The 24,701-nt window shown below is 51.5% G+C and overlaps 1 protein-coding gene and 1 long non-coding RNA gene across 4 annotated transcripts; one reads left to right on the top strand and one right to left on the bottom strand.

Annotated features, from left to right (window-relative positions):
• Nucleotides 1-974: 974 nt before the first annotated feature.
• Nucleotides 975-3,955, bottom strand: LOC105710861 (uncharacterized). 2 transcript variants are annotated; one of them, XR_010339702.1, is made up of 3 exons: nucleotides 2,908-3,955; nucleotides 1,774-2,082; nucleotides 975-1,220 (listed from the first exon to the last, which is right to left on the bottom strand). It is a non-coding gene; the product is annotated as an uncharacterized LOC105710861 (long non-coding RNA). The 2 variants fall into 2 exon arrangements; XR_001105898.3 differs by having other exon boundaries at nucleotides 1,749-2,082.
• A 1,250-nt stretch (nucleotides 3,956-5,205) lies between these two features.
• On the top strand, nucleotides 5,206-24,701 carry GATA3 (GATA binding protein 3). Of its 2 annotated transcripts, none has more exons than XM_012443453.3 (6): nucleotides 5,206-5,428; nucleotides 5,824-6,430; nucleotides 8,817-9,353; nucleotides 14,474-14,619; nucleotides 19,621-19,746; nucleotides 23,546-24,701. In XM_012443453.3, exons 2-6 carry the CDS (start codon nucleotides 6,190-6,192, stop codon nucleotides 23,828-23,830), a joined length of 1,335 nt encoding a protein of 444 aa, XP_012298876.1. In that variant the 5' UTR covers nucleotides 5,206-5,428; nucleotides 5,824-6,189; the 3' UTR covers nucleotides 23,831-24,701. The 2 variants fall into 2 exon arrangements, with proteins under 2 accessions (XP_012298876.1, XP_012298877.1); XM_012443454.3 differs by having other exon boundaries at nucleotides 14,477-14,619.

Raw genomic sequence — 24,701 nt, forward strand, 5'->3', positions numbered from 1 at the left:
ACAGATAATATGTATTTAACCTGCGCAGTCCGTGCCGTCGTGCCGCCGCGGCCTCCCCGCCGTGTGGCCCGCGTGCCGGGGCCCGCGGTGGCGCCTGGAGCCGTGTCCCCGGCGTAACCCTCTCGCCCGGCAGCCGGCGAGCTGTTTATACAGCTTTACCTGTGCTATTCTCCTATCCAGTAAAAACCCTCGCTCGGCCAGGGTAACCTAATCCAGGGGCCGAGGCGGAGGAGGGGGCAGTGAGACTGGTTGGGTTGGAGAGGGAGGTGTGCGCGCGCCGCTACCCCGGGTCTCTCCTTTGCTCCTCCTCCCACCGTAGGGAAGGAAATTTGGATGTTTCGGGTGACAGAAATGGGGACTCGGGGCTAAGGAGGAAAGAGGCCAGTTTTCACGGCCCCGTCCTCCGGTTTCTCGTTTGAACAGGAGCTGGGGACCTGCGCGGCAGCCACAGCTGGACGCGCGCCGCGAAATGCGCGGCGGTCCCGGGGGCGCTCGGCGTGGGCTAGCGAGGCCGGGGACAGGTTTCCCGCCCTGACCTGGCTCAGGTCGCCCTAGCCCGGCTTTCATCTTGCCCCAGTCGCCCTTTCCAATTCCCACACTGAAGGCAAAACGAGCAAGGAAAGGAGCCGGCGCCTCCCCAAGCGGACCCGCAGGCAGCCTGGGCCACTCTTCAGAGCGCCCCGGTGCGGACTGCGGCGGGCGCACGGAATCGAATTAAACGCCTCTGGGCGGTTATTGTCTTTCGCTAATTGCTCGAACAATGGCCTCTATTAAAATGGAGACACCCAATGAAAGACCCCGCCGGGCCGCGCTAGGCTCCCTGCAACGCTCTGGCCCCAGGCCTCCAGCTTGCAGACCGCGGACTCGCGGACCCAGCTGGTGCCAGGAGCTGGCGCCGGCCTCAACACCTTTGGCCTCCACTTCCTCCCCAGACTCACAGCGACAGCGGCCGCTTCACACCGATTTTATTGACCGATCGCAGCCCAGCAAGATTGATCGAGCTGGAATGGGAAGGGACTTCTCCTCCCCCAGTCCCCGCTCGCGGGGGCCTGGGGCCCGGCTCCAGTTTCTGGCCTTTGGTGTCGCTCCCCACCCCCCAGCCCCGCAGATTCTCGGCTCCTCTTCAGTCTTTAACTGCGCTGCCGGGTCCGCCCAGGCCGGCGCCGGGACTCCGGCGGGAAGGACTCGGCGGCGCGGCTTGCTCCGCTTCTCTCTCCCGCCTGCAAATATTTGCTGCCTCTCTGGAAATCCGACTACTTCGCGCGCTCTCTTCTTGCAAAGTCTTTAAGTAAACACGCTCAAATGACCGCCCCCGGCGGCCCGAGGCACGCTCTCTCCCCATGCGCAGGATTAGTAACTTTAGGACTTCAACCCAGGGGCTCGGCTTTGCTGCTTACCCTGGGCGGGCAGCGCGCGGGCACCCGGGGCCGCTTCTCCAGGCACCTCGGCCCCGCTGAGCTCGCCTGGACGCGCCGATCGCCTGGCTCGGGTGGGTGGCGCTGGCCGCGAGCATCTCCGCGCCCTGGGTCCGTAACCCTAGGGCTGGGCCCGGGAAAGCTGCGCCTCCTCTCTGCGCCACGGCCTCCGCTTTCTGTACCGGAGTGGGTTTCTCCACTTCCACCGGGACAGGGTCTCTTTGCCCCGGGAGGACGGGTGGGAGGGACTTGCTCTTGGGCCTGTGTTTGGGGGTGTGTGCGGGTCCCAGCTTAGCCCCTACGGAGGGGAGAAAGTCAGACTCCATTTCTCACCTTTTCCCCCAGAGGACACACATACCCCACTCAACTTGACGCCTAAAGCAGCCGCTCCCAGGCCTGGGGGTTCAGATAGGCCAAGCCGGCTGCCGCCGCCCCGCACGCCGCCCCGGGCCCAGGCTCCTCTCCAGGCGGTGGACGCGGCGTCGCCTGCTCGGCTCTGGGATGCTTGCTCCCAGGGTCCCAGGCGTCCAGATTGATCACCAGCCCCTTACCCTGGTGAGGGAGGCCTTGTGCCCTACAGGAACCCCGGGCCCTGCAGCGGCGGCGGCGGCGGCATCCTCCTGGGTCGCCTCCTCGCTTTCCTGCACCCTAGCTCCGCCGGCTGCTCCTTGGGAGGAAGGCGACCCGCTAGACCAGGCCGAGGCCCAGCCACCTGGGGAGGGGTCGCGTCAGGACTGAGGGAAGGCTCTCAGGCGTCTCCGCAGGAGGCCAGGATCAGCTTTGCGGCGGTGGCACAGGGAGAAGAATCGGGACCACCTTTCTCCCCTTCCCCCCGGCCACAAGCCCCCTTCCCCTCCCCCGTCCGCCAAGGAAGGAGGAAGCCGGGCCTGCTCTTGCCGGCGAGGCGGGTCAGGCCGGCGCCTGGCCTGGCTCGGACCCCCGCAGCCCGGCTCTCCGCCTCAGGCCACGCGCCGCAGCCTCTCCGGCCTCGCTCCCTTCCCCCTTCCTTCCCCGTGGGTCCCGGGGCCGACCTCGGCCCTCCCTCCTCGGTATCCCCCTCCCCTCCATTTCCCTCCCCCCCTGCCCTGTGCTCTGGGCTCCGGGGCTGGGCCAGTGACGTCAAACCCAGTGTGGCGTCGGCGAGACTGGCCGGCGCGGGCCATCAAAAGAGCAACGTCCTCTCTCCCAATTACCCACTGTCAGTCCTAGAACAGGGGCGGACCGGCTGGGAATTAAATGTTAAATACCCCCTGCCGGCTGGCTCCATTACCCGGGGCATCTAGCCCCAGGTCCCCCACCCTTCTCTGCCAGCCTCAAACCACCCAGACCAAGAGGGGCCTTGGAGATCTTTTATTTTTCTAAAGGTGGAGGTTGCCCTTCTCCATCCCCGGCCCGTCCGACTCGGTGCTGGCGATGGAATTTAAACGAATAACCCCCCCTTCCCCATCCAAAATCGGCGGAGAGGCGCCCCTGCACCGGAAGGCCTCTTCACCAGCCTTTTCTTTTTGTCTTTAAAATCATTCTTAGCCTCAGAAGTTAGCATTTTCAAGACCTGGCATCCGCAGCGTTTCTGTCGCGGGGACTGCTCTCTTCGGCTCTTTCTCGGGCTCCGAGGTTTAGGCGCGCGGGACCCAGGGCTGCGCTTAGTCTTACGCGTGGCTGTCAGCTGGGCTTACTCTGCGTGGCCCATCCATCGCCCGACGGATGCGCGGGGAAGCATTTTTCATTTTTTCCTTCGGCTTCGGTGCTTAATCTTAATCCCGGGCTTCTTAGGAAAAATGTGTGTGCATTCGTTTCTCCTTGTTTATGGAGAGGTTTCCGGAGAATATTAGACAGCAACTAAATAATTAAAAGGTTTAGAGAGCGCTGTGAGCAGAAGATGCGGGCAGCTTGGCTGGCCCAGGAGAGGCGAGTGGTGACAGAGCGAAAGGAAAATCGATGCCTCTTAACGGGGCCTCCTAATAACGAGAGACCAAGTGGGCTCAGGAGAAACGTGGGGGGAGAGCTTTCTTTAAAAAAATTGGGGTTCTTTCTTTTTGTCCTGTATATGGAAATTCAGCTCTGATTTCAAACGAACATCAGATTTAAGAAGGTGACTCCAAAGAAGATCCAAACGCAAGACCAGGAAGACCCACGTGTCCACTACTGCTTCCGATACGGTTTACTACTATTTCTACAGGGATAGTGTTTTAAAACACGACAACCCCCACACACCAAGTTGAAGCTGCATATTGATGTTTTTCCTTCACCGCTTGAAAGGAATCCTTCAGAACTTACTTTCAGGGACGTCTTCTTCTATCTCGAATTTTTGCATTTGTAGGGAATTTTATGGGGTAGAGGAGCGAAGAGGGAACTATGTCTCCAATTCAAATAAAACCCCCAATTAAGCTCTCTGCCCCGTCCCTGGGATAGCCTGCGGGAGCACCCACTCCCTCTCCTCGCAGCATTGCCCTGGGGCGAAGAGAGAGTGGATTTGGAGTCTTCTTTTCCCGCGTGACCCCTGCTCGCCCGGGCAGCGTTTTCGGTCCAGCGGCTGCAGCCACCAGGGCGCCGCTAGGGGATGCAGTGGCTCAAAGGACCGAGCGGGCAGAGCAGGTTGGAGCCCGCGGGGCGGACCAATCGCGGCACGGCCGCAGCCTCGCCCGCTGATTGGCCCCTCCGGGCCCCGCCCCCGCTCGCCCCGCCCCGCCCCGCTCGCTGGGGCGCCGCGGAGCCGCGTGCCCTCCGCCCGGGGTGCCCGTAGTGCAGAGCTTGGCCTGGCGACCCGCGCGCCGGGGAAGGTCGCCGTGGAGTCCCGCCCGGAGGCCGGGGTTGGGGTCGGTGCAGACCGAGGGCTGGTTTCCTCGACTAGGGGAGAAACTTCGGGAGCCGGAGTAAGTAGGGCTCCGGGCGGGGCGAAAGGAAAAGTTGGGTCCCTGGAGTGAAGACCGAGTTCTTTCTGCCTGTCTACACCGAGCGTACTCGGAGGTGGTGGGGGGGAAGTTAGAGCCAGTCTCTTCCTCCCCTCCCCCTTCTCATCCCTCACCGTTGCCACTCAAGTCAGAAGCACACATTGATCACAAATATTAGGTCTGGAAAGGGCAGCTGCAACAGCTGAAGCGCGTTCACTCCGGGGGCTCGAGAGCGCTGAAAGCTCGGGAAAGAGGTGACAATGACAACAACAGTGACACGGACGCTCCCGTCGGAGCATCTCCCCTTTACCCGATGCCTCACCCTCTTAGGAAATCGGCTCAAAAGGCACATCTCAAAGTACCTTGACGAGAAACATTTTGTTTTTCTGATCAGTTTCACGCGCAGTTCTCCCCACATGCATGCGTTCTCCCAAACACCCTGCCCTGGATCCTAATCACGATCCGTGCTTGCCTATTTGTTGAAAGTCTGAAAAAGAAAAGTCTGCCCAGCAGAATGAACTTCATGAGTGGGGCAGGCTGCCTGCACCAGGACATAGTTCGTCCACCCGGCCCGAATGAATCGGCAGGAGCCCCAGCCACATTTAAAGGGCCAGAGCGCGCGTTCCCTCCCGTCCGCCCCCGAGCCCCCCGGGCCCCCCGGTCCTCGCCCACCCGGCCCGCCGCCCCTCCGCCCGCGGCCGCCCTCCGCGGCGCCCCTTTCCGGTCAGTGGAAGGGCGGGAGGAGGGGCGGGGGTGCGCGGGGCGGGGGGAGAAGTCCTGGAGCGGGTTTGGGTTGCAGTTTCCGTGTGCCGGGGATCCTGTCCCCTACTCGCCAGCGCCAGGCTCCTCCCCCCTCGGCGCGGATGACACTAGAACCTCCTTAAGTTGCGTCGCGCCACAGCTGTCTGCGAACACTGAGCTGCCTGGCGCCGTCTTGATACTTTCAGAAAGAATGCATTCCCTGTAAAAAAAAAAAAAAAAAAAAAAAAAAAGAGAGAGAGAGAGGGAGAGAGAGGAGAAGAGAGAGAGACGGAGAGAGAGCGAGACAGAGCGAGCCACGCAATCTGACCGAGCAGGTCGTACGCCGCCGCCTCCTCCTCCTCTCTGCTCTTCGCTACCCAGGTTGGTACTGCTGACTTTTTTTTTATTATTAAGTTTGATTCCCCCCAACCCCATCCACTTGGGAGGACTTAAGGCAATTTTAAAAACTCAACTCTCCTCTTTTGGAGGTTTTCTAGGGGCTGGGAGGACGGTCCCGGGACCGGAGTCCCCAAGGGAGGGACTTGTCCTCCAAGTTGCAACAGCCCCGCGACTTGTCCTCCAGGTTGCTCGGTTAGTCCCGGCTCCCGCGAGCCGCGCTGCAGGGACGTCCCCGAGAGTCCTGCAGGCTCCTCGGCTGTGTCCCCGCGCGCCTGTGCGGGTCTCGGGTGCGCGGGGCGGGCGGGCGGCGCGAGGCGAGGTGGTGCCACTCCAGCAACTCGGGGGCTCACCCACGTCTCCCCTTCTCTCCCTTGCAGGTGACCAGAGGAGGGACTCCGCCTAGGAGCGGCTGAGGACCCCGGTGCAGAGGAGCCTGGCTCGCAGAATTCAGTCGTCGCCCCCTTTTACCACCTGGTCCCCTTTTATCCCGTCGTACCCAGTTTTTGGATTTTTGCCTTCCCCTTCTTCTCTTTGCTAAACGACCCCTTCAAGATTATTTTGTAAAAACCCTCTCCTTTGCTCGCCTTTCCTTCCCAGCCTTCCCATCCCCAGACCGAAAGCAAATCATTCAACTACCCCCGACCCTCCAACGGCAGGAGCCCCCCGACCTCCCAGGCCGACCGCCCTCCCTCTCCGCGCGCGGGTTCCGGGCCCGGCGAGAGGGCGCGAGCGCAGCCGAGGCCATGGAGGTGACGGCGGACCAGCCGCGCTGGGTGAGCCACCACCACCCCGCCGTGCTCAACGGGCAGCACCCGGACACGCACCACCCGGGCCTCGGCCACTCCTACATGGACCCGGCTCAGTACCCGCTGCCGGAGGAGGTGGATGTGCTTTTTAACATCGACGGCCAAGGCAACCACGTCCCTCCCTACTACGGAAACTCGGTCAGGGCCACGGTGCAGAGGTACCCTCCGACTCACCACGGTGAGTGCGCCCGCGGTGCGGGGACTCCTGCCGGCCGCATCCGCCGTCCCGGCTCGGGGAGGTCGGGAGGGACCTGAGGGCGGGGAGAGGCCCAGCGAAAGCCCCAGTCAGCCGTTCCTGGTTCATTTACAAAAAAATTGGGGCCCGGAAATGGGCGAGGAAGGCCTCTGGCTGGTCGCGAGAGTGTGTTTTGAAAGAGTCGCAGCAGGCGCCTCTCCCGGCTGGTGGCCCTGGGGCCTGGCGCTCACCTGGCGGGCGCCAGGCCGCGGCCCTCCGTCCCCGCGCGGCCGCACGTTTTGGGGGGTCCCGGGATGCCCCCAGGCGCGCGGTGCCCGGGCTCTGCCTCCGCGGATCCGGGCTCTCTGGGCCCGGTAGCCGGCGCTGGCCAAGCCCGGCTGGAACCCGGCTCCTCCAAAAAAACTGGTGCTCCCTGTTACCCGCTAGCTCTTTCTAGGGGGTCCTCTCCCAGCGTCCCTCAATTCGCACATTTTCAGAAAGGTCCCCAGAGACTTATTTATTCACACCCCTCTCCTTGACCTTTTTCCAAAGCTGGTGCCTTTGGTTTTTAGACAGGTATCCTACCTCTTGGCTTCAGGAATGGAATTATGATGCTGAAGCAGTTCTGGGGGGAAGACCCTTGTCTGAAGTTTGAGGGCTCTGAGGTTTCCCGGATTCCCGGCTGCACAGAATTTTCCTGCGTCTTTGCTTTCCAGTTGCCTCCTTGCCTGCAACTCTTGCTTTACCCTGCCTCTGGGTACTGCCCTCCACTAGGCTCCCACCTAAGATGCAGGATACACCCCCGTTTAAATAGCGGCAATTCCAGTACCGTCTCTTTCCCACTTTCACCTGGAGAAGTTTAGGAGAGTTCCGAAATGTAAAAAAGAAAACCAGGCCTGTGTCGTTTGAGGAACAAATATCGGACCCTTTCCAGCTGTAAGTTTCTTCCTAAAGAAGAAACAGGGCCCAAACATTGGGCAGAAAAAGTGTGAGGCTTTCTGAGTCCAGTCAGACCGAAGTCTGCCCTGATCCCCTCCTCAGAGCCTGCCTTGGCACGGATGACACAGCCCCTCCGGCAGCAGGCGTCCTCTACCCTGCTGTCGCCAGGTTTTCAACGATCGTTTCTGCGGATGGGGCGCTCTTTGCCCACATTCTGTGCAGATCAGCAGTTAAGTGGAAATGCGGTAGAGCAAACTTAATATTATTTACTATACGACTTCCTGCATAATATGAATCTTGACCCGTGGTGTTCAGAGAACTCTCTTTCCCTCTCCACTCTCCTCCCCTTCCTCTCGCTTAAGATTTTAGTTTCAGTATTGTTCTTAATGGTTGAATGTCAAATGCTGAGGCAGGTACTGGATTTAAAGATCAATAATCGTGTGGATCTGCACTTGCTTTTTAAATGTACCCCTCAGAGTGTACGAGTTGCAGCTACCTTAAGATTGTGTGTTAAAAAAAAAAAAAGATTGTGTGTTTTAAATGAAGGCTCAACAGACTGTGTCCGAGTCATCTTTGATTTTAAATGGACACATCAACTGGAATTTCGTGTCTTAGGGGCTCAGGTGAAAATTCATATATCGCACTGGTGGGATCACAGCTTTATGGAGGGCACATGGGGCTTATGTTATCTTCGTCTCCTATAGGATTTGGGAGGGTGAGAAAAGCAGAGAAAGAGCCACCCCAGGGTCCAGGCTTGGGAACTTTCTCCAAAAGCCCGAGCAATGAACATTTCCCTGCAAATCCTATTTCAGGCCTTTTACAGGCAACCTGGGTGATTCTGAGCAAGCACTGTGCTAGGTTTCTGGAAACAAACCCTGAAAGTCTCCTGACTGCTGTCCCAAGGCCTCTCCTTCCTGCATTGGGCGCTGGGAGCTGGGCCTCTCTCCAGGGCTGGTTTTCTGGTGTGAGCAGTTGTGTGGTCGGGCTCCATCCTTCAGGCCTCATCACTCACAGCCGGCTCTCTTATCAGGCTGGCTGGGATTAAGTCCGAGCCGGGGAACTCAGGGCCATTGAAGGAAACCCATAAATCAAGTCAGGTTCTAGAGAGAGGCCTGGGGGGATGTGATTGAGACGGTGGATCTGGAGAGGCCGAATAAGCAAAGGGGCCCTTCACTCCGCAGCCCCTCTCGGGTGTCAGCTGCAAGCCCTTCATTCTGCTGGATTTGATGGGACATCCGTGTGGGAGCTAGGGGTGAGGATTCTGCCCCTAGCCTGAGCCCCAGGTGTGCCCAGCAGGTACTCCTGGGACCGCTGGGAAGGGAGAGTGGGCCTGGGCTTTTGTTGAAAAGGAGGCCGGTGCGAGGGAGAGAGTACCCAGGTGCTCCTGATGGCCTCCCAGGGTCACACTCACTCTCCTTCTCTCTCCTGCCCTTTCCCCGCTGCCCCACAGGGAGCCAGGTGTGCCGCCCGCCTCTGCTTCACGGATCCCTGCCCTGGCTGGACGGCGGGAAAGCCCTGGGCAGCCACCACACCGCCTCCCCCTGGAACCTCAGCCCCTTCTCCAAGACGTCCATTCACCACGGCTCCCCGGGGCCCCTCTCCGTCTACCCCCCCGCATCATCCTCCTCCCTGTCGGGGGGCCACGCCAGCCCGCACCTCTTCACCTTCCCGCCCACCCCACCGAAGGACGTCTCCCCAGACCCGTCGCTGTCCACCCCGGGCTCAGCCGGCTCGGCCCGGCAGGATGAGAAAGAGTGCCTCAAGTACCAGGTGCCTCTGCCTGACAGCATGAAGCTGGAGTCCTCGCACTCCCGTGGCAGCATGACCGCCCTGGGGGGCGCCTCTTCGTCAGCCCACCACCCCATCACCACCTACCCGCCCTACGTGCCCGAGTACAGCTCCGGACTCTTCCCCCCCAGCAGCCTGCTGGGCGGCTCCCCCACCGGCTTCGGATGCAAGTCCAGGCCCAAGGCCCGGTCCAGCACAGGTAGGAGCCAGCTCTCCCCTGGAGCCCTTTCTCCTCCTACCTCCCCTTCTCCTCAATCCACTGCCGCACCCAGAGGGGAGCGGGGTGTCCCGAAGCCCACTGAGATGCCATTTCTTCCCATTCTTCCAGTCGGGAAGGGCACTGCGTGTCCTCTCATTCTAGCTCTCCCTGGCCTCGGAAGCGGAGGGGAAGTGGGATCTGATTTAAAAGCCCCCAATGAGCTGGGAAAGGAAAAAGACAAACAAAAGCAAAGTCATGCCCTCTCCTGCCTGTCACAGGACTTCTGGATTGGGCTGGTAACCTTCAGTCAGTTTCCAAGACCAAATGGAAGGCCGAGGGAATAAATCTAGAGTGTTTCATGCTAAAACGAAACCTTCCCAAGCCTAAACAAACACAGGTCCCTCGATGACCCCTTTGGCCTCTGTCACTCTGACTGTTCCTCTCGCTCAACTCAAAGGGGACCATGCAGTGAGGACGGTCCTTTATTAGACTTGTAGAAACAAAGCGTGTGTGCAAGAGCCTGGCCAAAGCTGCGCGTATATTCCCTGCGTGGAAAAGGGGGCTCTCAGCTGAACTGGGAGAAAAAGGTGGCTTGCATCGGGGAAGCAGAGTTGAATGAAAATCAAATCGCCTGGGTCAGTTAGTTACCTGCAGTGTCTCCTAGCGCTCTCAGCGCAGGCAGGGGCAGGAAGCCGTATTAGGACATATTCCTCGGCTGAGCTGAAGCCAGAGGAGGTAGAAAGGACTGGAAAAGTGCTCCAGGTGTGTATTTCACCTTTCTGTGCTCTGTTCCTTTCCAAAATGTAAACCCTGCCTAGCAGCTTGCTGCATTTTTTATTCAATTGGTGTCATTACTTGCATGGAAACACACACATACACACACACACACACACACACACACACTACTCTGGCTTTAAAAATAAATCAATCCATCACCAATTTCATTTCTAACCAGAGTAATTGTGTCAAAAGAGAGCTAGGGATTGTCTGAGATAGATTTCACTGTTTTTAGACAGGGCTTGGTGAAGATTGTGATGTCTCCTTAGGCATGTCTATTTCAGAGTCCATTTCTGGTGCGCTTTAAGTGTCTTGCCTCTGCGCTCTCTCTGTATAGATCCTGTATAGAAAGCAATCGTGAACATCACTGTCTTTTAGGGGTGAGATGAGCAGCCTTGAAACCGAGCTCCCAAAGCTCCGGTTTGAAAAACTTCAGAGGGAGTACTCTGGGAGCCCAGTGACCATGAGATCAGTTTTCAGGGTTTTTTTCCAGGGTGACATTCACTCCGACTGCCTGGGCAGGACTGTCTCTATTTAGTTGATATGTTTTAGCTAATCCAATTATTTTCAGACTGCTGCACGCGACAGTTGCATTGTTTATCCCGAGCCAGGAACTTTAATAGAGTCCGGATGCGGTCAGGCTGACAGAAGAACTCAGACCTGCATGTTCAGTACATGAAAGCAGGCAGGAGGGAGAGGGAGGCAGGCTAGCTGGTGGAGTCAAAAAGAAAGCTAGAGGCCGGGAGAGCTGGAGGAGCAGAGTGGCCGCGGTGCCTCCGCCGGGGCTGGGCTTGGGGGCGGAGGGAAGGATTAAGAAGTGGGGTGCAGCGAGACTCAAAAACACGGGCGGGGAAGCTGAATCTGAAGAGCAGACCTGTGCATTCTGAGGTCGTGATGGCATTTCTTTCCTTCTTTTCTTTTCTTTCTTTCTTTTTTTTTAAGTTCTCTTTTCTGGTAAGGCTATGAGGCTGGGGAGAGCTCGCGGTCTCTGAGGCCGGAGTAGTGGTTTGCGCGGGGGGGAGGGGACAGAGTAACTTTTCCAAGATACTCTGGTTTCTCTACCCTCATTTCCGTGTTCGATTTCTTCCCCTCTCTTGTGCACACTTTCTGCCTTCGGTTTAGTCTTTTCTTTCCTCTCCTCTCTTTCCATGAGACTCTGAATATGGAGGGGAGAAAGAGGGCCGTGGCTTCCCTAAGCCAGCGCTAGGAACACGGACACACCGATCTGCGAGGGGTAGAGGAGGCCATTGCAATTCGGCCTTTTTACTTCCTCCTTCTTAATTCCTTTCTCACAGTCATTAAAACCAAGAACAGCACACCTGGCGGGGGCGTTGAGCGAGCTGGGACTTTTGGGAGTGTGGAAGGGAAGTTTCGAGAAGCCCCTCTTTGTACAGGGGGTGGAGGTGGTGGGAATTCTTGAGGAGGGGATTCTCTTGGTTTTAGTGGTTGCTCTCTCTCTATTCCCGCCCCCCCACCTTAACCTCTTCTTTGCAAATGCATTTGCTGAAGGAGGACACAGAAAAGAGGGTTTTCGGGGTTGTTGCTGTAAACGGTTGACGTTGTGGTTAGGGCACCTACTGCTTTCTTAACGCCTGGGTTTTCGGGGCTGGGATGAAGCTTGGCAAACAAAAGACACAGTCTTTGTGTCAAGGGCCTCTTCTTAGCTCCCGGGCCACCCTTCCCGTCGGGCATCTCCCTCCACCGTCCCCTGAACTAGCTCCTGTCCTGCTCCCTACCCCCTCCCACAGCCCGGTTTCAGGGTTTCAGGCCAAGGCAGAGCAAGAGGCGTTTGCCAGCAGCTGTTGAATGTCAAGAGGCCTCGCAGCTCTGTGGTTCTTGTCACCTAAGAGGGAGGTGTCTGTCTGAGCAGCTCACAGCAGGCAGGGGCGAGGAGAGGGGAGGAAAGAAGGCAGGAGAGAGTCAGGGCCTCCATTAGGAAAATTGACTGTTTGGTGAAGTCACAGACCAGAGGCAGCAAGGAAAAAAGAAGAAGAAAAAGCCCATACGAGGCAATGGCAAACTTGCCAGGTGAGTCAAGACAGAAAATTGCCCCAGTGTGCACATCCTTGTTGAAGAGGTAACCGTTGCTAGCTTTCAAGGTCTTTCTGAAAAGGAAACTGTCACTCTCCCCACCGCCCTGCAAATGAAAGGAAACCAGACTGATCACGTCAGGCTGGGAGGTCCCCCAGTGCTAGGGTGCCAGGGTGTTCAGGAGCTGGGCAGCATCCATGCTCCCTGCCTCCAACCGCAGCAGCCTCTCCTCACACTGCCTCTGCCCAGTGCCCAAGTAGGGGAGGAGCCTGGGGGCCCCCTGTCTGGGCAGGGAGGGGAGTGGGCCTGCAGCCCTAGCTGGGACAGGGCCAGTGCTGCCCTAGAAGGGGCTGACCCAGTGGCCACTGGGGATGCAGAAAGGCAGGCCTGTGGCCTCCTGGCTTGGGCGCAGCCGGCAGCTCGCCCACTCACCCTTCACTCTTTCCTCCCAGCCTCCCCCACATCCAGTCTGCGACATCCCTCAGGCTTTTGACCCCAACTGAAAGGTGTCTGAGTGTGATTCAGGCCTGGGTCTTTTTCAGGAACTGAGAAGAGCTGTTGGGTACTAAAGAAAGTGCCTTTGGCATGCACTGCAGCGTGTTTGTGTATAATCTCAGGGGTTCTGGGCACAGCGAAGGCTCTCTGGGAACCCCAGGCTACGAACCTTTTGGAATGTGGAGAAAAAAAAAAAAAACCCTTTTACATCCTCACATTTTTTTTTTTTTTTTTTTTTGAAAAAGCAAAGTAGACAAAAACTGATGGGCACCATCCCTGACTCTCATGAAAAAGGATGCAAGACCCTCTTCCGTTTGCAAGTCCTTAACTTTCCTGAAGAACTTGTCCCTGGAGAGGATCTCAGGCGCACACGTGTGAACTCCCTACTTCCCTCCCACTTGGTCTGGGGCTTTCCAAAGGCCGAATAGGTCCTAGATCTGCCAAGGCAGATTTCTCCTCCTTTTAGGCCAATCAACATTCTCAAGCGCCCTCCTGGGTTCTCTTTCTCCACTCCAGTGGTCCAAGCAGGTTGGAGATCATTGATTACTCTCTTAAAACAGTCTTCAGGGCTCAATTTTCTTCCCCACCCACCCTCTAGGGCCCCCCTCTTGAGCTGACCTTCCTAGGAGTCCTGGCTTTCTCAGGGCACCGAGAGAGCTAGGCACGAGGGACCCGCGTGTCCCTGGGTCCCCCAAAAGCGAGGAGATTCTCCTAGAAAGCATTTTTCTCTTCCTCCTGCAGAAGGTAAAAAGAAGTCAGTTAGCAAACTCCCCCGCGTCTCGAAATGGATATTTAAGGGATTCTTCCAAGGAGCTCTCTGGGTGGGTCTGGGTCACGTTTCAGCCCAGCTGAGGGAGTGAATGCTGCTCAAACTCCCTACCGGCCTGGCTGGTTTTTCGTTTATTTTGTTTGTTTGTGTTTTTGGAAAAAGAGAAACTGCGGGCAGGCCTTCCTTAATGAGCAGCCATCCCCCTTCCTTAACTTGCTGCTTCTCCTGATCTTCCTCTGACTGGCTTCACTCTGCCCTCCCAAACTTTTCCTTTTCCTTTTTCCCTCCCTCCCCCTCTTCTGGGTTCCCTGCCTAAAGTTTGCAGTCCCCCCCCCAGCACCCCCTGGCTGGGGTCATCCTTTAACTTCAGTCTCTATAACAGTGTCTGGAAAGCTATGGAAATCCCTCCTGGGTCCTAATCACTTCCTCTACAGCCGGGGACATTTACAGTTTGATTGGAGGTAAAACCTGAAACCCTAGCTCCTGAAATCAATCAGCCGATTGATCAATCTATACATCTATTTATTATCTGTTCACCTATCTAGTCATTGATTAATCCTTCCTTTTCCCCCATCCCAATCTTCATTATTTAATCAATGTATATAGACAGTGCCATGATGATAATGGGTCACCTTTGTCTTCCTTTTTTTCCTTTGAGGGCAATGAATGGAATGTGTGGCTTTTGCCACCATCCAGGGCTCAAGATTTTCTCAGGGAAGTATTTGAAGCTGGAATCTGCGTTCCTCCTTGGTCCTGCCCGATCTTCTCCATCAAGTCGGGCAAGCCAAGAACAGGGTTCTGTTGCAAGGAGGCATCTGCCCCTTCTGCGGGCGCCTCCATGTGTGTCGGAGAACGGGCATGCAGGGACAGCATTCCGCAGCTCAACTTTGGAGCATCTCGGAAAGAGGTGGAGGTGGACATGCTCCCCAAAAGAGGAAGGAGAAAGAAAAAAGTTCTCCATTTTACTTTTCTCCCCCAATTCCAAACACTGTCAGCTTGCCCGCGTGTGTTCCTTCCCTAAGTGGCTTATCTGTGCTTTTGTTTCCAGAAGGCAGGGAGTGTGTGAACTGCGGGGCAACCTCGACCCCACTGTGGCGGCGAGATGGCACAGGCCACTACCTGTGCAACGCCTGCGGGCTCTACCACAAAATGAACGGACAGAACCGGCCCCTCATCAAGCCCAAGCGAAGGCTGGTAAGTTCTCGGGAAGGGGTGGATTCCACGCTGACCGTTCCGGGTTTCTCATTTCCTCTCTTCGGGAAGGAGAGCTTTCTGCAGGAAATTGACAGGACTGCCCCACATCATGTCAGCTGGATTGGGACAGTTTTTTTCCCCTTTTTTCTTTTTTTTTTCAAATTAGATACACAGAACAGCTCTCCCTCCCTCTTTTTTCCCATCCATGTTTCTTAAGTCACTTGTGAAAATTTTAGAGACAGTTCTTGGTTATCAAATCTGCAGTGTATTCCCAAATAGAATAATCATGTGAACAGGACCAGAGCAGCTGGTTTAAATGCACTGATGAACACTGTTTGACAGACAGAGACATATAGTATGAGGATGGAATGTTCCAGAAACCATCCAGAGTGGGTTCCTGAAGTTGTGGCATGTGGCTTCCCTGGAAGGATCACAGACTCAGTGCTGTGGGTGGATTTGTTATGCTAATGCTTTAAAATGGATGGGGCTGATTAATTGAATTTCAGAGGTTTCACCAGCAACCAGTGAGTCTCCTGCCACTTTCCTCCTTTCTCAGTCTCAGCATTTGAGAACTTTCCATAGTCAGTTCCTGTGGGAAATGTCATGTGAGTCCTCTCTTACCTGGAATTTGGCCTTATTTTCTCATTGAACTGCTACCAGTAGAGTGATAGATTTTTCTCCCCTCTGTCATTATTCTTTTCATTGTTATTATTATTATTTTTTAAAATAGAGATGTGGTTTCTCCATGTTGATCAGGCTGGTCTTGAACTCCCGACCTCAGGTGATCCACCCACCTTGGCCTCCCAAAGTGCTGGGATTACAAGTGTGAGCCACAGTGCCCGGCCATTTATTTATTTATTTATTTATTTATTTTTTCATTATTCTTTTTAAGCATGAGGAATCCTTGAGAAAACCTAGCTCTGTCAAGCATGTATAAGGAAGGCTCACGGGAGCTTCATTTGCAAGCTCCTCTTTGGAAGTTTGAATGGTGAATGTGTGTGACAGACAAATAACAACTCTAGCCACAGCCAAGAGATCCAAATGCTTTATGTGGTGCTGACATTCACCAAGCAGAGATGGGAAGGGGGGAATTTCCCCATGCAGCTTAATGGATAAATCAGCATCCATCAATTTCTAAGGGGCAGGGAGAACACCTTTGTATTCTTTTTAAAGAATTGTTTGCCCTCCCCATCAGAGTGTAGTGCAACTCAATATCTGTCCCATCCTCTTTTGAAGAAGGAAAAACTTTCTTTTTTTTTTTTGGTGGAGTCTCCCTCTGTCACTTGGGCTGGAGTGCAGTGGCAGGATCTCAGCTCAGGATCTACCACCTAGGTTCAAGGAATTCTCCTGTCTCAGCCTCCAGAGTAGCTGGGATTACAGGCACCCGCCACCATGCCTGGCTAATTTTTGTATTTTTATTAGAGACAGGGTTTCACCGTATTGGTCAGGCTGATCTCAAACTCCCCTTGGCCTCCCAGAGTGCTGGAGTTACAGGCGTGAACCACCATGCCTGGCCAAGGAAGGAAAAACTTTCTAGGGATGGAAATGTCCACATGATTTTAATCTTTGGCAATCCTAGATATCGAGGCTTTATTCTTTCTGCTCTTTGTCCCCTTCTCCAACTTTCTCAACCTTCCCCCACCTCTCTTCCAGCAGTTTGGGTTTTTTTCCCCCCTTTTCTCTCTTGTGCGAAGCTGACTTCCTAGGAAAAAGCTGCCGGATATCTGAGCACTGGAGATAACTCGTAAACAACAACTCAGCTTCCCCAACCTAAACACCAAGATGTTTGAACGTATCAGAACAAGAAGTGTTTAAAAAAAAAAAGGCTAGAGGTGTTAGTGCAGAATGAATATGATCACACCACAAAAGAATGTTTTGAATCACTCAAAACCTGGCCTTAGTTAAAAAAAAAAAAAAAAGAGAGAGAGAGAGAAAAAAAAACCTAACAACAGAAACCTTCTTGTTCAAATGTGTCTTGGTACCATTATATTTTGTTTTTGTTTTTAATAAAAGTAAAGAAGGAAAAAGAGAGGAGTTAAAAGTCTCAAAATATGGGCTGATTGGTGAGCAAAAGTTTATTTGACATTTTCTTGGATTTTCTCCTTCTGTCTGGTCAGATTGCAGAGGAGGATCATAATTCCATTTTATATAATTTTGTCACCACTCACCTTTCATAGGAAATCTCTAGAACTCTGAGTAATAATTGCTTTGAATTTTAGAGTTCAATGACTGTCATATTTTCACCTGTCTTTTCCTTCTTACTCATCTGTCTTAGGTGATTTGATGGTTTTAATTCTATAGAATTCATAAGACACAGGGAGATAGAACACAGGACACATTCAGATTTCTTTTTCCTTTTTTTTTAAGCCCTGAGATGTATTTGACTTCTGAACACCTAAAACCCTTTGTTTCTCTTGGTTTCCAATTCCAGCTTGCTATTTTTGTTTGATACATTTGCAGATTCACTGAAGACAACCCACCCCACACATAGCTAGTTCTTCTGTGAGATGCATATTTGACCCTGAATAAACTAATGCAGGAAATAGGAGAGATAATTGAAGGAAAGATTCATAGATTCTCTTTCCCCCGGCATTGCCAGGATTTTCATGTATCTCACCATTAGTGAGAGGCTGAGCTGCTTGCCTTACTGTATTCCACCTCCTGCTAGTGACCCAGTGTGGCTTTGAGAGACTCTTAAGTTTCCATAAAGTTTGTAGTACTGGAAGCATCTTCCTTTGCTTTTATTTAGGTTACTGTCAATAGACTGCAAAAGATTACATGCTCCACCTTGTCATCTGGAGCTCCAATTTTACCAGTTGGCATTATATGCTTGTACTGTATACACTCAGAATTGCTGGGCTAGGAAACCCAGGTGCCTGAGTGATATTAATCTGCTATAGCCAAGTAGCTCTTCAAAGAAAAAAAAAACACTATAGGAAGATAATAATCACATATAATTTAATTGTCAAAATCATTAAGCACTGATTTTATGTAGTACTTTCTTCCCGAGAGTACACGAGTGAAACAGTTGTTTTGAGCATTAAATTATCATGTTTCATAAAGGCGGTCGGGGAGAGGCACGTGGAGTTAGAATCAACACCCATGGACAATGTGAGTTACTTCCGAGATGGACAGCGAAAGACACCCGTCTTATCCATTATGATAGATCAGAGCGGTGTTCAGTTTCCAGTTCCTTAGAATACAGAAAAGAAAGAATTTTTTTTAAAAAAGGTCATAATATATTCTGTTATTTACATCCCACAAGAGCATATCTGTGGAACAATTTAGCAACTCTGAAAGAAAAAGGGTCACTCAGGTTAATTCAAAATTGCCACTGGGTTCTCCATATCTGGTGGCTTTGGGTGTTGGCTTCAACTTTCTGCTTGATAAAATATTGCTATCAAACTGTACCAGGATATCTCTAGTTCTTGTTCTGTGTTCTTATGACCATACCGCAGAATTTTCTTCATCACAGACAGAGACTAGCTAAACTCTTTCTTCTCGAACCTTTCCTTTGATAATAGTTTTGATTCAGGAACAGGGATAATTTTGCAGTTAAAATTGTCTTCTTATGGTGGAAGGTGAAAAGAGGTTTATATTAGAAGTGACAGAACTCCATTTTCTTCCAATGGTTTTTCCAGTTTATTTTTTTTAAAGCCTGCACACAGAGAATAGTCACCTGATCAGTTTAAATATGTCAAAAAGTGAAAGAAAAATCCCGCTTTTAAAGGAATTGAGGGCAGTAACACAACAATGAATTAAAATTCAAGTTGAGGCTGACCTTTGACCTGCAACTATGCTACTTACTCCGTGAACAGGAATAGGAAATGCCTAATTTTATGAAGTTAAACTGATACCAGAGGAGGTGGGGGGTCCAGGGTTCCTGACGAGTGGTGGCAGTCCTTGGTCTTTTGGGTTTGTTTGATTGGTGAATCAAATTTAGGTGACAGCCACCTAAAGAGAGTGAGATTGACTGTCTCCTGAATGGGAAGTGACTAAACTTGATGTAAGTTGTAGCCGGGTGCGGTGGCTCACGCCTGTAATCCCAGCACTTTGGGAGGCCGAGGCAGGCGGATCACTTGAAGTCAGGCGTTCAAGACCATCCTGGCCAACATAGTAAAACCCTGTCTCTACTAAAAATAGAAAAATTAGCCAGGCGTGATGGTGGGTGCCTGTAATCCCAGCTACTCAGGAGGCTGAGGCGGGAGAATCACTTAAACCCAGGAGGCGGAGGTTGCAGTGAGCTGACATAGCGCCACTGCACTCCAGCCTGGGCGACAGAGCGACACTCGGTCTCTAAAAGAAAAGAAAAAAGAAAGTGCAGGCTGCGCAAATTTAGGAGGTCTTGCTGATGTAGGATGTCCTGCTCAGCACTTCCTCAGGCGTGTCACCCATGTGTGCGCGCCACACACTTGCACAGTTATTCTTTGCAGAACTTGCTGTTGTGTTAGCACGCTGTCCTCTTTATAACCCGGCAGGTCTTTATTTGGGATCCAGAGTGCTTCTGGCGCTTGGCTCTGTGGTTTCTTTACTGTGACTGCATCCTGATGGCTGTAGCCTATTTGAGGATGGATATTCTTGGGAGTTGTGTTTGAAAACAACCCTGGCCTTGCTGAAGAAGGCAACTGAAGGCCCAGCTCCAAAATTAGGCTGGCTAATTCAAAATTGCCACCCATAAACATTCACCCTCTGGCGTACTGTGTGGGATGACGGCAGGAGACTAAGACTGCCAGGGAGGAGGCCCCGGCTTCCTGCTCTACGGGAGAGTGGTGGGTGAAATTCTGACCACGTTACTGCAATCCCGACACGCTCCCGGGGAGTGGCGACATTTTTCTTCTCGAGGCAGCTTTTGGGGATCTGTATTACTTTCATGTGGGCCACTTGCTAGTTTTGATTTCAATGATAATTTCTTCCTTCCTTTTTTTTTTTTTTTCTTCATAGTGATGACAACACATTTAACATTTGTTTTGATTTTACCCTCTCCTCTCTCCCCATTCTCAGTCTGCAGCTAGGAGAGCAGGGACGTCCTGTGCGAACTGTCAGACCACCACAACCACGCTCTGGAGGAGGAACGCCAATGGGGACCCCGTCTGCAATGCCTGTGGGCTCTACTACAAGCTGCACAATGTAAGTGGACTGGGACCAGCAAGAACAGGGCTCCCCTCCTGCTGGTGACCAGCAAACAGCGTCACCACCACCCTGTCCATGTGAATCACCCAGGGGCCCAGATCACAGGCTCCAAATAGCTGATTCAATAGGACCAGGCTTGGCAAACTACTTTGTCTAGCATTGCCTTGCTGAGACCGAGGGGGCTTGCAGCCTGACAGCCACACCACCCTCTTGGTAGGCATTAAACATGCTACGTACGATGCAGCAATCCGATGTGCTGGATGGGCCTGTCTGGTTTATAAGAAAAAAAAAAAAAACTCCCTTTTGGAAAACAAAAAAAGCTACCAGTCCTAGGTTTGTTGTTTCCTTACATTTTAAACTTTTTGCAGAAAGAGAGAGTGAAGTGAAAGAGAAAGGTAAATAGAACTGTAATGCATGGCAGGGACTCTGGGAACTAAGAGGACCCATTCGGTTACTGAGGGTGAAATGTCTTGGCTAAATCTGTGCTGTGAATTTGAAATGGATTCTCTGTATAAAAGATATGGAACGAAATGTCTGGGAGATCCCATCTGATGTCTTTGTACTAACCAACTTTCACATGCACAGAGCTAGCTCCTGAGGACACTGGCTGGCAGGGGGGACGTTACCACACCAGGGAAAAGAAACTGTCATTTTTTCCTTTTATATCACGTTAGCAGAATGGTAATTGCCAGTCACCTGAGTTTAGCTGTGTCATTTCTAATCTTTCCATTTGGGGTCTTCTCATTTTGTAATATATCTTAATCTTGAAAAAGTTTTTTCAGGTTTTTTTTTTTTTTTTTCCTGAAACCATTCTGGCTCACAGTCCATGACCCTGGTGAGGACTCAAGTTTACATTAATTCCAAAGACAAAAATGGTCATTTTTGTCTCTCTCTTTCTCTCTCTCTCTCTCTCTCTCTCTCTCTTTCCTTTTTAGCTGTTTCTGATTCTCCTAAATTCTCTTGGCCAACCTGACTTTGGCAAAGTCTGGGGCTGAACAGGGAGGAGACAGGGACTTTTGCTTGGGGCGGTTCTGGCATTGAACTCATCTCACTCAGGAGTACCTGGGAACTGGGGAGGAAGCATTTCTGGTTGGATTTTTTGAGTCATAGAGAACTTCTCAGGGTGACCCCAGCACCCTGCTTCTTTTTTACCTTTTGGGAATAAGTTGCTGTGATTCTGAGGAACCCGATACACTCATTTCCCTGCCTCTCTTGCTGTGGTCCTGGTGCAGTGAATGAAACTAGAGTCTTACTACGATCCTTATTCTCCCTTAGGTCCTGGAACTGTGGTCTATGTACATTTATGGGCAATTAAATCCAAGTTCGTTTTCACTTTGGGGAATTTGCCTGTTGACTGGAATAGAGATGGGGATTCATGATTAAAATCTGGAAGACTTGGGGCATTAGAGTTTATTAGCTATCCAGTCATCAGCACTGCCTATGAAGTTATTTTTGGGCTGTAATTTATGGATTTCAAAGAACTTTCATGTTACTTGATTACATTTGAGCCTCAGATAGTCCCATGATGTAGACAGGGCAGAAATTATTTTTATTTCAGTTTTACTTGAAGGAATTATGACTCAGAAAAGCAAGTCACTAGTACAAGATAACGTGGCTGAGAAAGTAGAAGAGTCGGGGCCCATTTTGGAGTCAGGAGGCTTCCTGAGCTAAGAGGAGAACCAGGGGAAAGGGAATGCTGTCTTCTTTTAGAGTACAACAAAATTGTAACAAATTGTGTGTATATGTATATTCCATCCCTATTTCCATGGAAGTATAGGAATTACGGGAGATTAACTAGCTATACATTTTTTTGAATAGTTAGTTGGGATGAAATATGATCTCACTTGTGTCTGATCTACTATATATATATGTATATTTCTGAAGAATATGAATTTCTCAAATCAAAGAAAAGCCGAGGAATCCTCTCCATGACTCAGTTCTACCTCCTCAATCTTAATGAGCTTGGTCTTCATGGCTGGGCTCTGGTGAGTGGGAGACAGAAACTTCCTCATCCTCAAGAGTGGTTTTTCTGTCTTCTCTGATTTACCAGGAATTCGTAAAAGGAGGCGATTGATGTGTATTGAACAATAAGAGATAACAATCTATTAACGTTGTCATCGCTTGCATCGAGTTGTGTTTTGCTCTGCCCTTCCAGACATCTCTACATGGGTGTAAGCTCTTTCTTCTTATCTAGGTGTTTAGATAACTGCTTAGCTTGGTATCAGCATCTCTGGTGTTGTGACTGGTTATCTGGAGTTGTGTGGCTATTGGTGTAACTAGATATTATATTTAGATACCTGGCTATGTATAGCTAGATATCAGCGTTCAGAGCTGTGTATCAGGACATTATCTTGGTGAGGATTTGATGTGGGAGTAGATTCCTGTCATCTCCTTAGGCTGCATCTTTATCTTGATGATAACTTTGAAGAAGGAACCCGGAGACACTCCTCCGGCAGTGACCTTTCTGGGTTCTTCTGCCGTCAGCCATGTTGCCTTCCTGGGTATGGAGGAAGTAAGGTCTCGGCTCCAGTGTGGGGCTTTGTCTCCTTCTCCAGGTGACCTCTCCCAGCTCAGCTTTGGGGAGCTGGGTGTTAGCTGCTATTAGCAGCTTGGCCATTTGAAGTCTCCCTTTCTTAGCTGTGATTTTCTGGCTTTGGGAACAGACAGGTAAACCCAGAGCCAAAGGTTCTCCACCCTTGAGAACTGTGGTGGAAGGCAATGCTTTCAGCCTGGGAAGTCAGGAACAGCCAGGACCCTGACGTTCACAACTTGAGTCTGTTCGCCACCTTCCCCTGGGAACGTGGCCAGATGTGCAGTTCACTCTTCCGGGCAGACGTCTGCTGTTGGCGTTAATCTGCCTCTGCCTCTCTGTGGGGAGTAGCTTCTGTTTATTCTGTAAAGTTTCTTTTCTTGATTCCGGGCCCCCAAAGCAAATGTATTTTTAAAAGGCAAATGAGGTTTATCAAGAAGAGGGAGATGGTAGCTGTCTCCGAGGCTGAAGTCTCTTGATCTTAAGAGTAGGGTCTGGTCTCTGTCTCTTTACTCTAGCACATTCTTGGTCTTTCCAGTTTAAGATGAGTGCCCTTTTGAGCTCTGCACCCCATAGGTGGTTATTAAATACTTGTTGATTGGTTGGTTGGCTGTTTGTTCAGTTAGAAGCGGAGAGTCAGAGCTGGGTGAATATAGCAACTTGCCACCATTGCAGCTCTGCTGTTGGAGTGATACAGGCAGGGGATCACCTTTTAGAAAGGCATGGTTTCGTAACATACAACCCTGCTACATATAAATTCTAGGGGAAGATTTTATGGCATCTCTCAAAGGCCAGGTAGAAGAGAGGCCACCAAGAATTACTCGGTAGAGCGGTCCAGTTCTCATTTCTTCAAGGCAGACAGGCTTAAACACCTAGAGGTGGATGACCTGGGCAGTGCTTCTCAAGTTCTAAAGCAGATTCATCAGAGTAGACAAAATGGTATTTCCCTCCTGAAGATTCTTCAGTACCTCCATCCTTATGAAATAGTCTAAGGCAGTTCTAAAAAAGTAAGACAAGTGAATTCTATTTTCATTACCAGAGAAATACAATCATACTAGATGGGTCTCTAATGTGGTAACTGCATGTGTTTTAGTTCTTCAGTCCCTGGGAAAGAGACAGGAGAAGGTGTGAGGGAGGAAGGGGCTGGCAGAAATGGAAACATCTCCGATCGGGGCGGCTTGTGGAACCCGTGTCAGTGTGTGAGAGCCTATGCATTTCAGAGGCAGCAAAAAAGTAAAAAAAAAAAAAAAATTGATCTTTGTTTAGATTAACAGACCCCTGACTATGAAGAAGGAAGGCATCCAGACCAGAAACCGAAAAATGTCTAGCAAATCCAAAAAGTGCAAAAAAGTGCATGACTCGCTGGAGGACTTCCCCAAGAACAGCTCGTTTAACCCGGCCGCCCTCTCCAGACACATGTCCTCCCTGAGCCACATCTCGCCCTTCAGCCACTCCAGCCACATGCTGACCACACCCACGCCGATGCACCCGCCATCCAGCCTGTCCTTCGGACCTCACCATCCCTCCAGTATGGTTACCGCCATGGGTTAGAGCCCTGCTCGAGGCTCACAGGGCCCCCAGAGAGAGTCCCTGCAGCCCACTCCGACTTCCATTTTTGCAGGAGCAGTATCATGAAGCCTAAACGCGATGGATATATGTTTTTGAAGGCAGAAAGCGAAATTATGTTTGCCACTTTGCAAAGGAGCTCACTGTGGTGTCTGTGTTCCAACCACTGAATCTGGACCCCATCTGTGAATAAGCCATTCTGACTCATATCCCCTATTTAACAGGGTCTCTAGTGCTGTGAAAAAAAATGCTGAACATTGCATATAACTTATATTGTAAGAAATACTGTACATTTGAGGAAGACTTTATTGCATCTGGGTAGCTGTAAGGCATGAAGGATGCCAAGAAGTTTAAGGAATATGGGGGAAATAGAGTGTGGAAATTAAGAAGAAACTAGGTCTGATATCCAAATGGACAAACTGCCAGTTTTCTTTCCTGTCACTGGCCACAGTTGTTTGATGCATTAAAAGAGAAAAAAAAAAAAGAAAAAAGAAAAAAAAAAAGAAAAAAGTTGTAGGCGAATCATTCGTTCAAAGCTGTTGGCCTCTGCAAAGGAAATACCAGTTCCGGGCAATCAGTGTTACCGTTCACCAATTGCCATTGAGGGCTTCAGAGAGCCCTTTTCTAGGCCTACATGCTTTGTGAACAAGTCCCTGTAATTGTTGTTTGTATGTATAATTCAAAGCACCAGAATAAGAAAAGATGTAGATTTATTTCATCATATTATACAGGCTGAATTGTACAAATTTATTTACTGCTAGTCTTAAGAACTGCTTTCTTTCTTTCGTTTGTTTCAGAACTTTCCTTCTCTCTCAATTTTTGGTTGAATAAACTAGATGACATTCAGTTGGCCTAA

This window comes from Aotus nancymaae, unplaced genomic scaffold (assembly GCF_030222135.1).
Source record: "Aotus nancymaae isolate 86718 unplaced genomic scaffold, 86718_ANA_hifiasm-v0.15.2.pri h1tg000083l, whole genome shotgun sequence".
NCBI lineage: Eukaryota > Metazoa > Chordata > Mammalia > Primates > Aotidae > Aotus > Aotus nancymaae.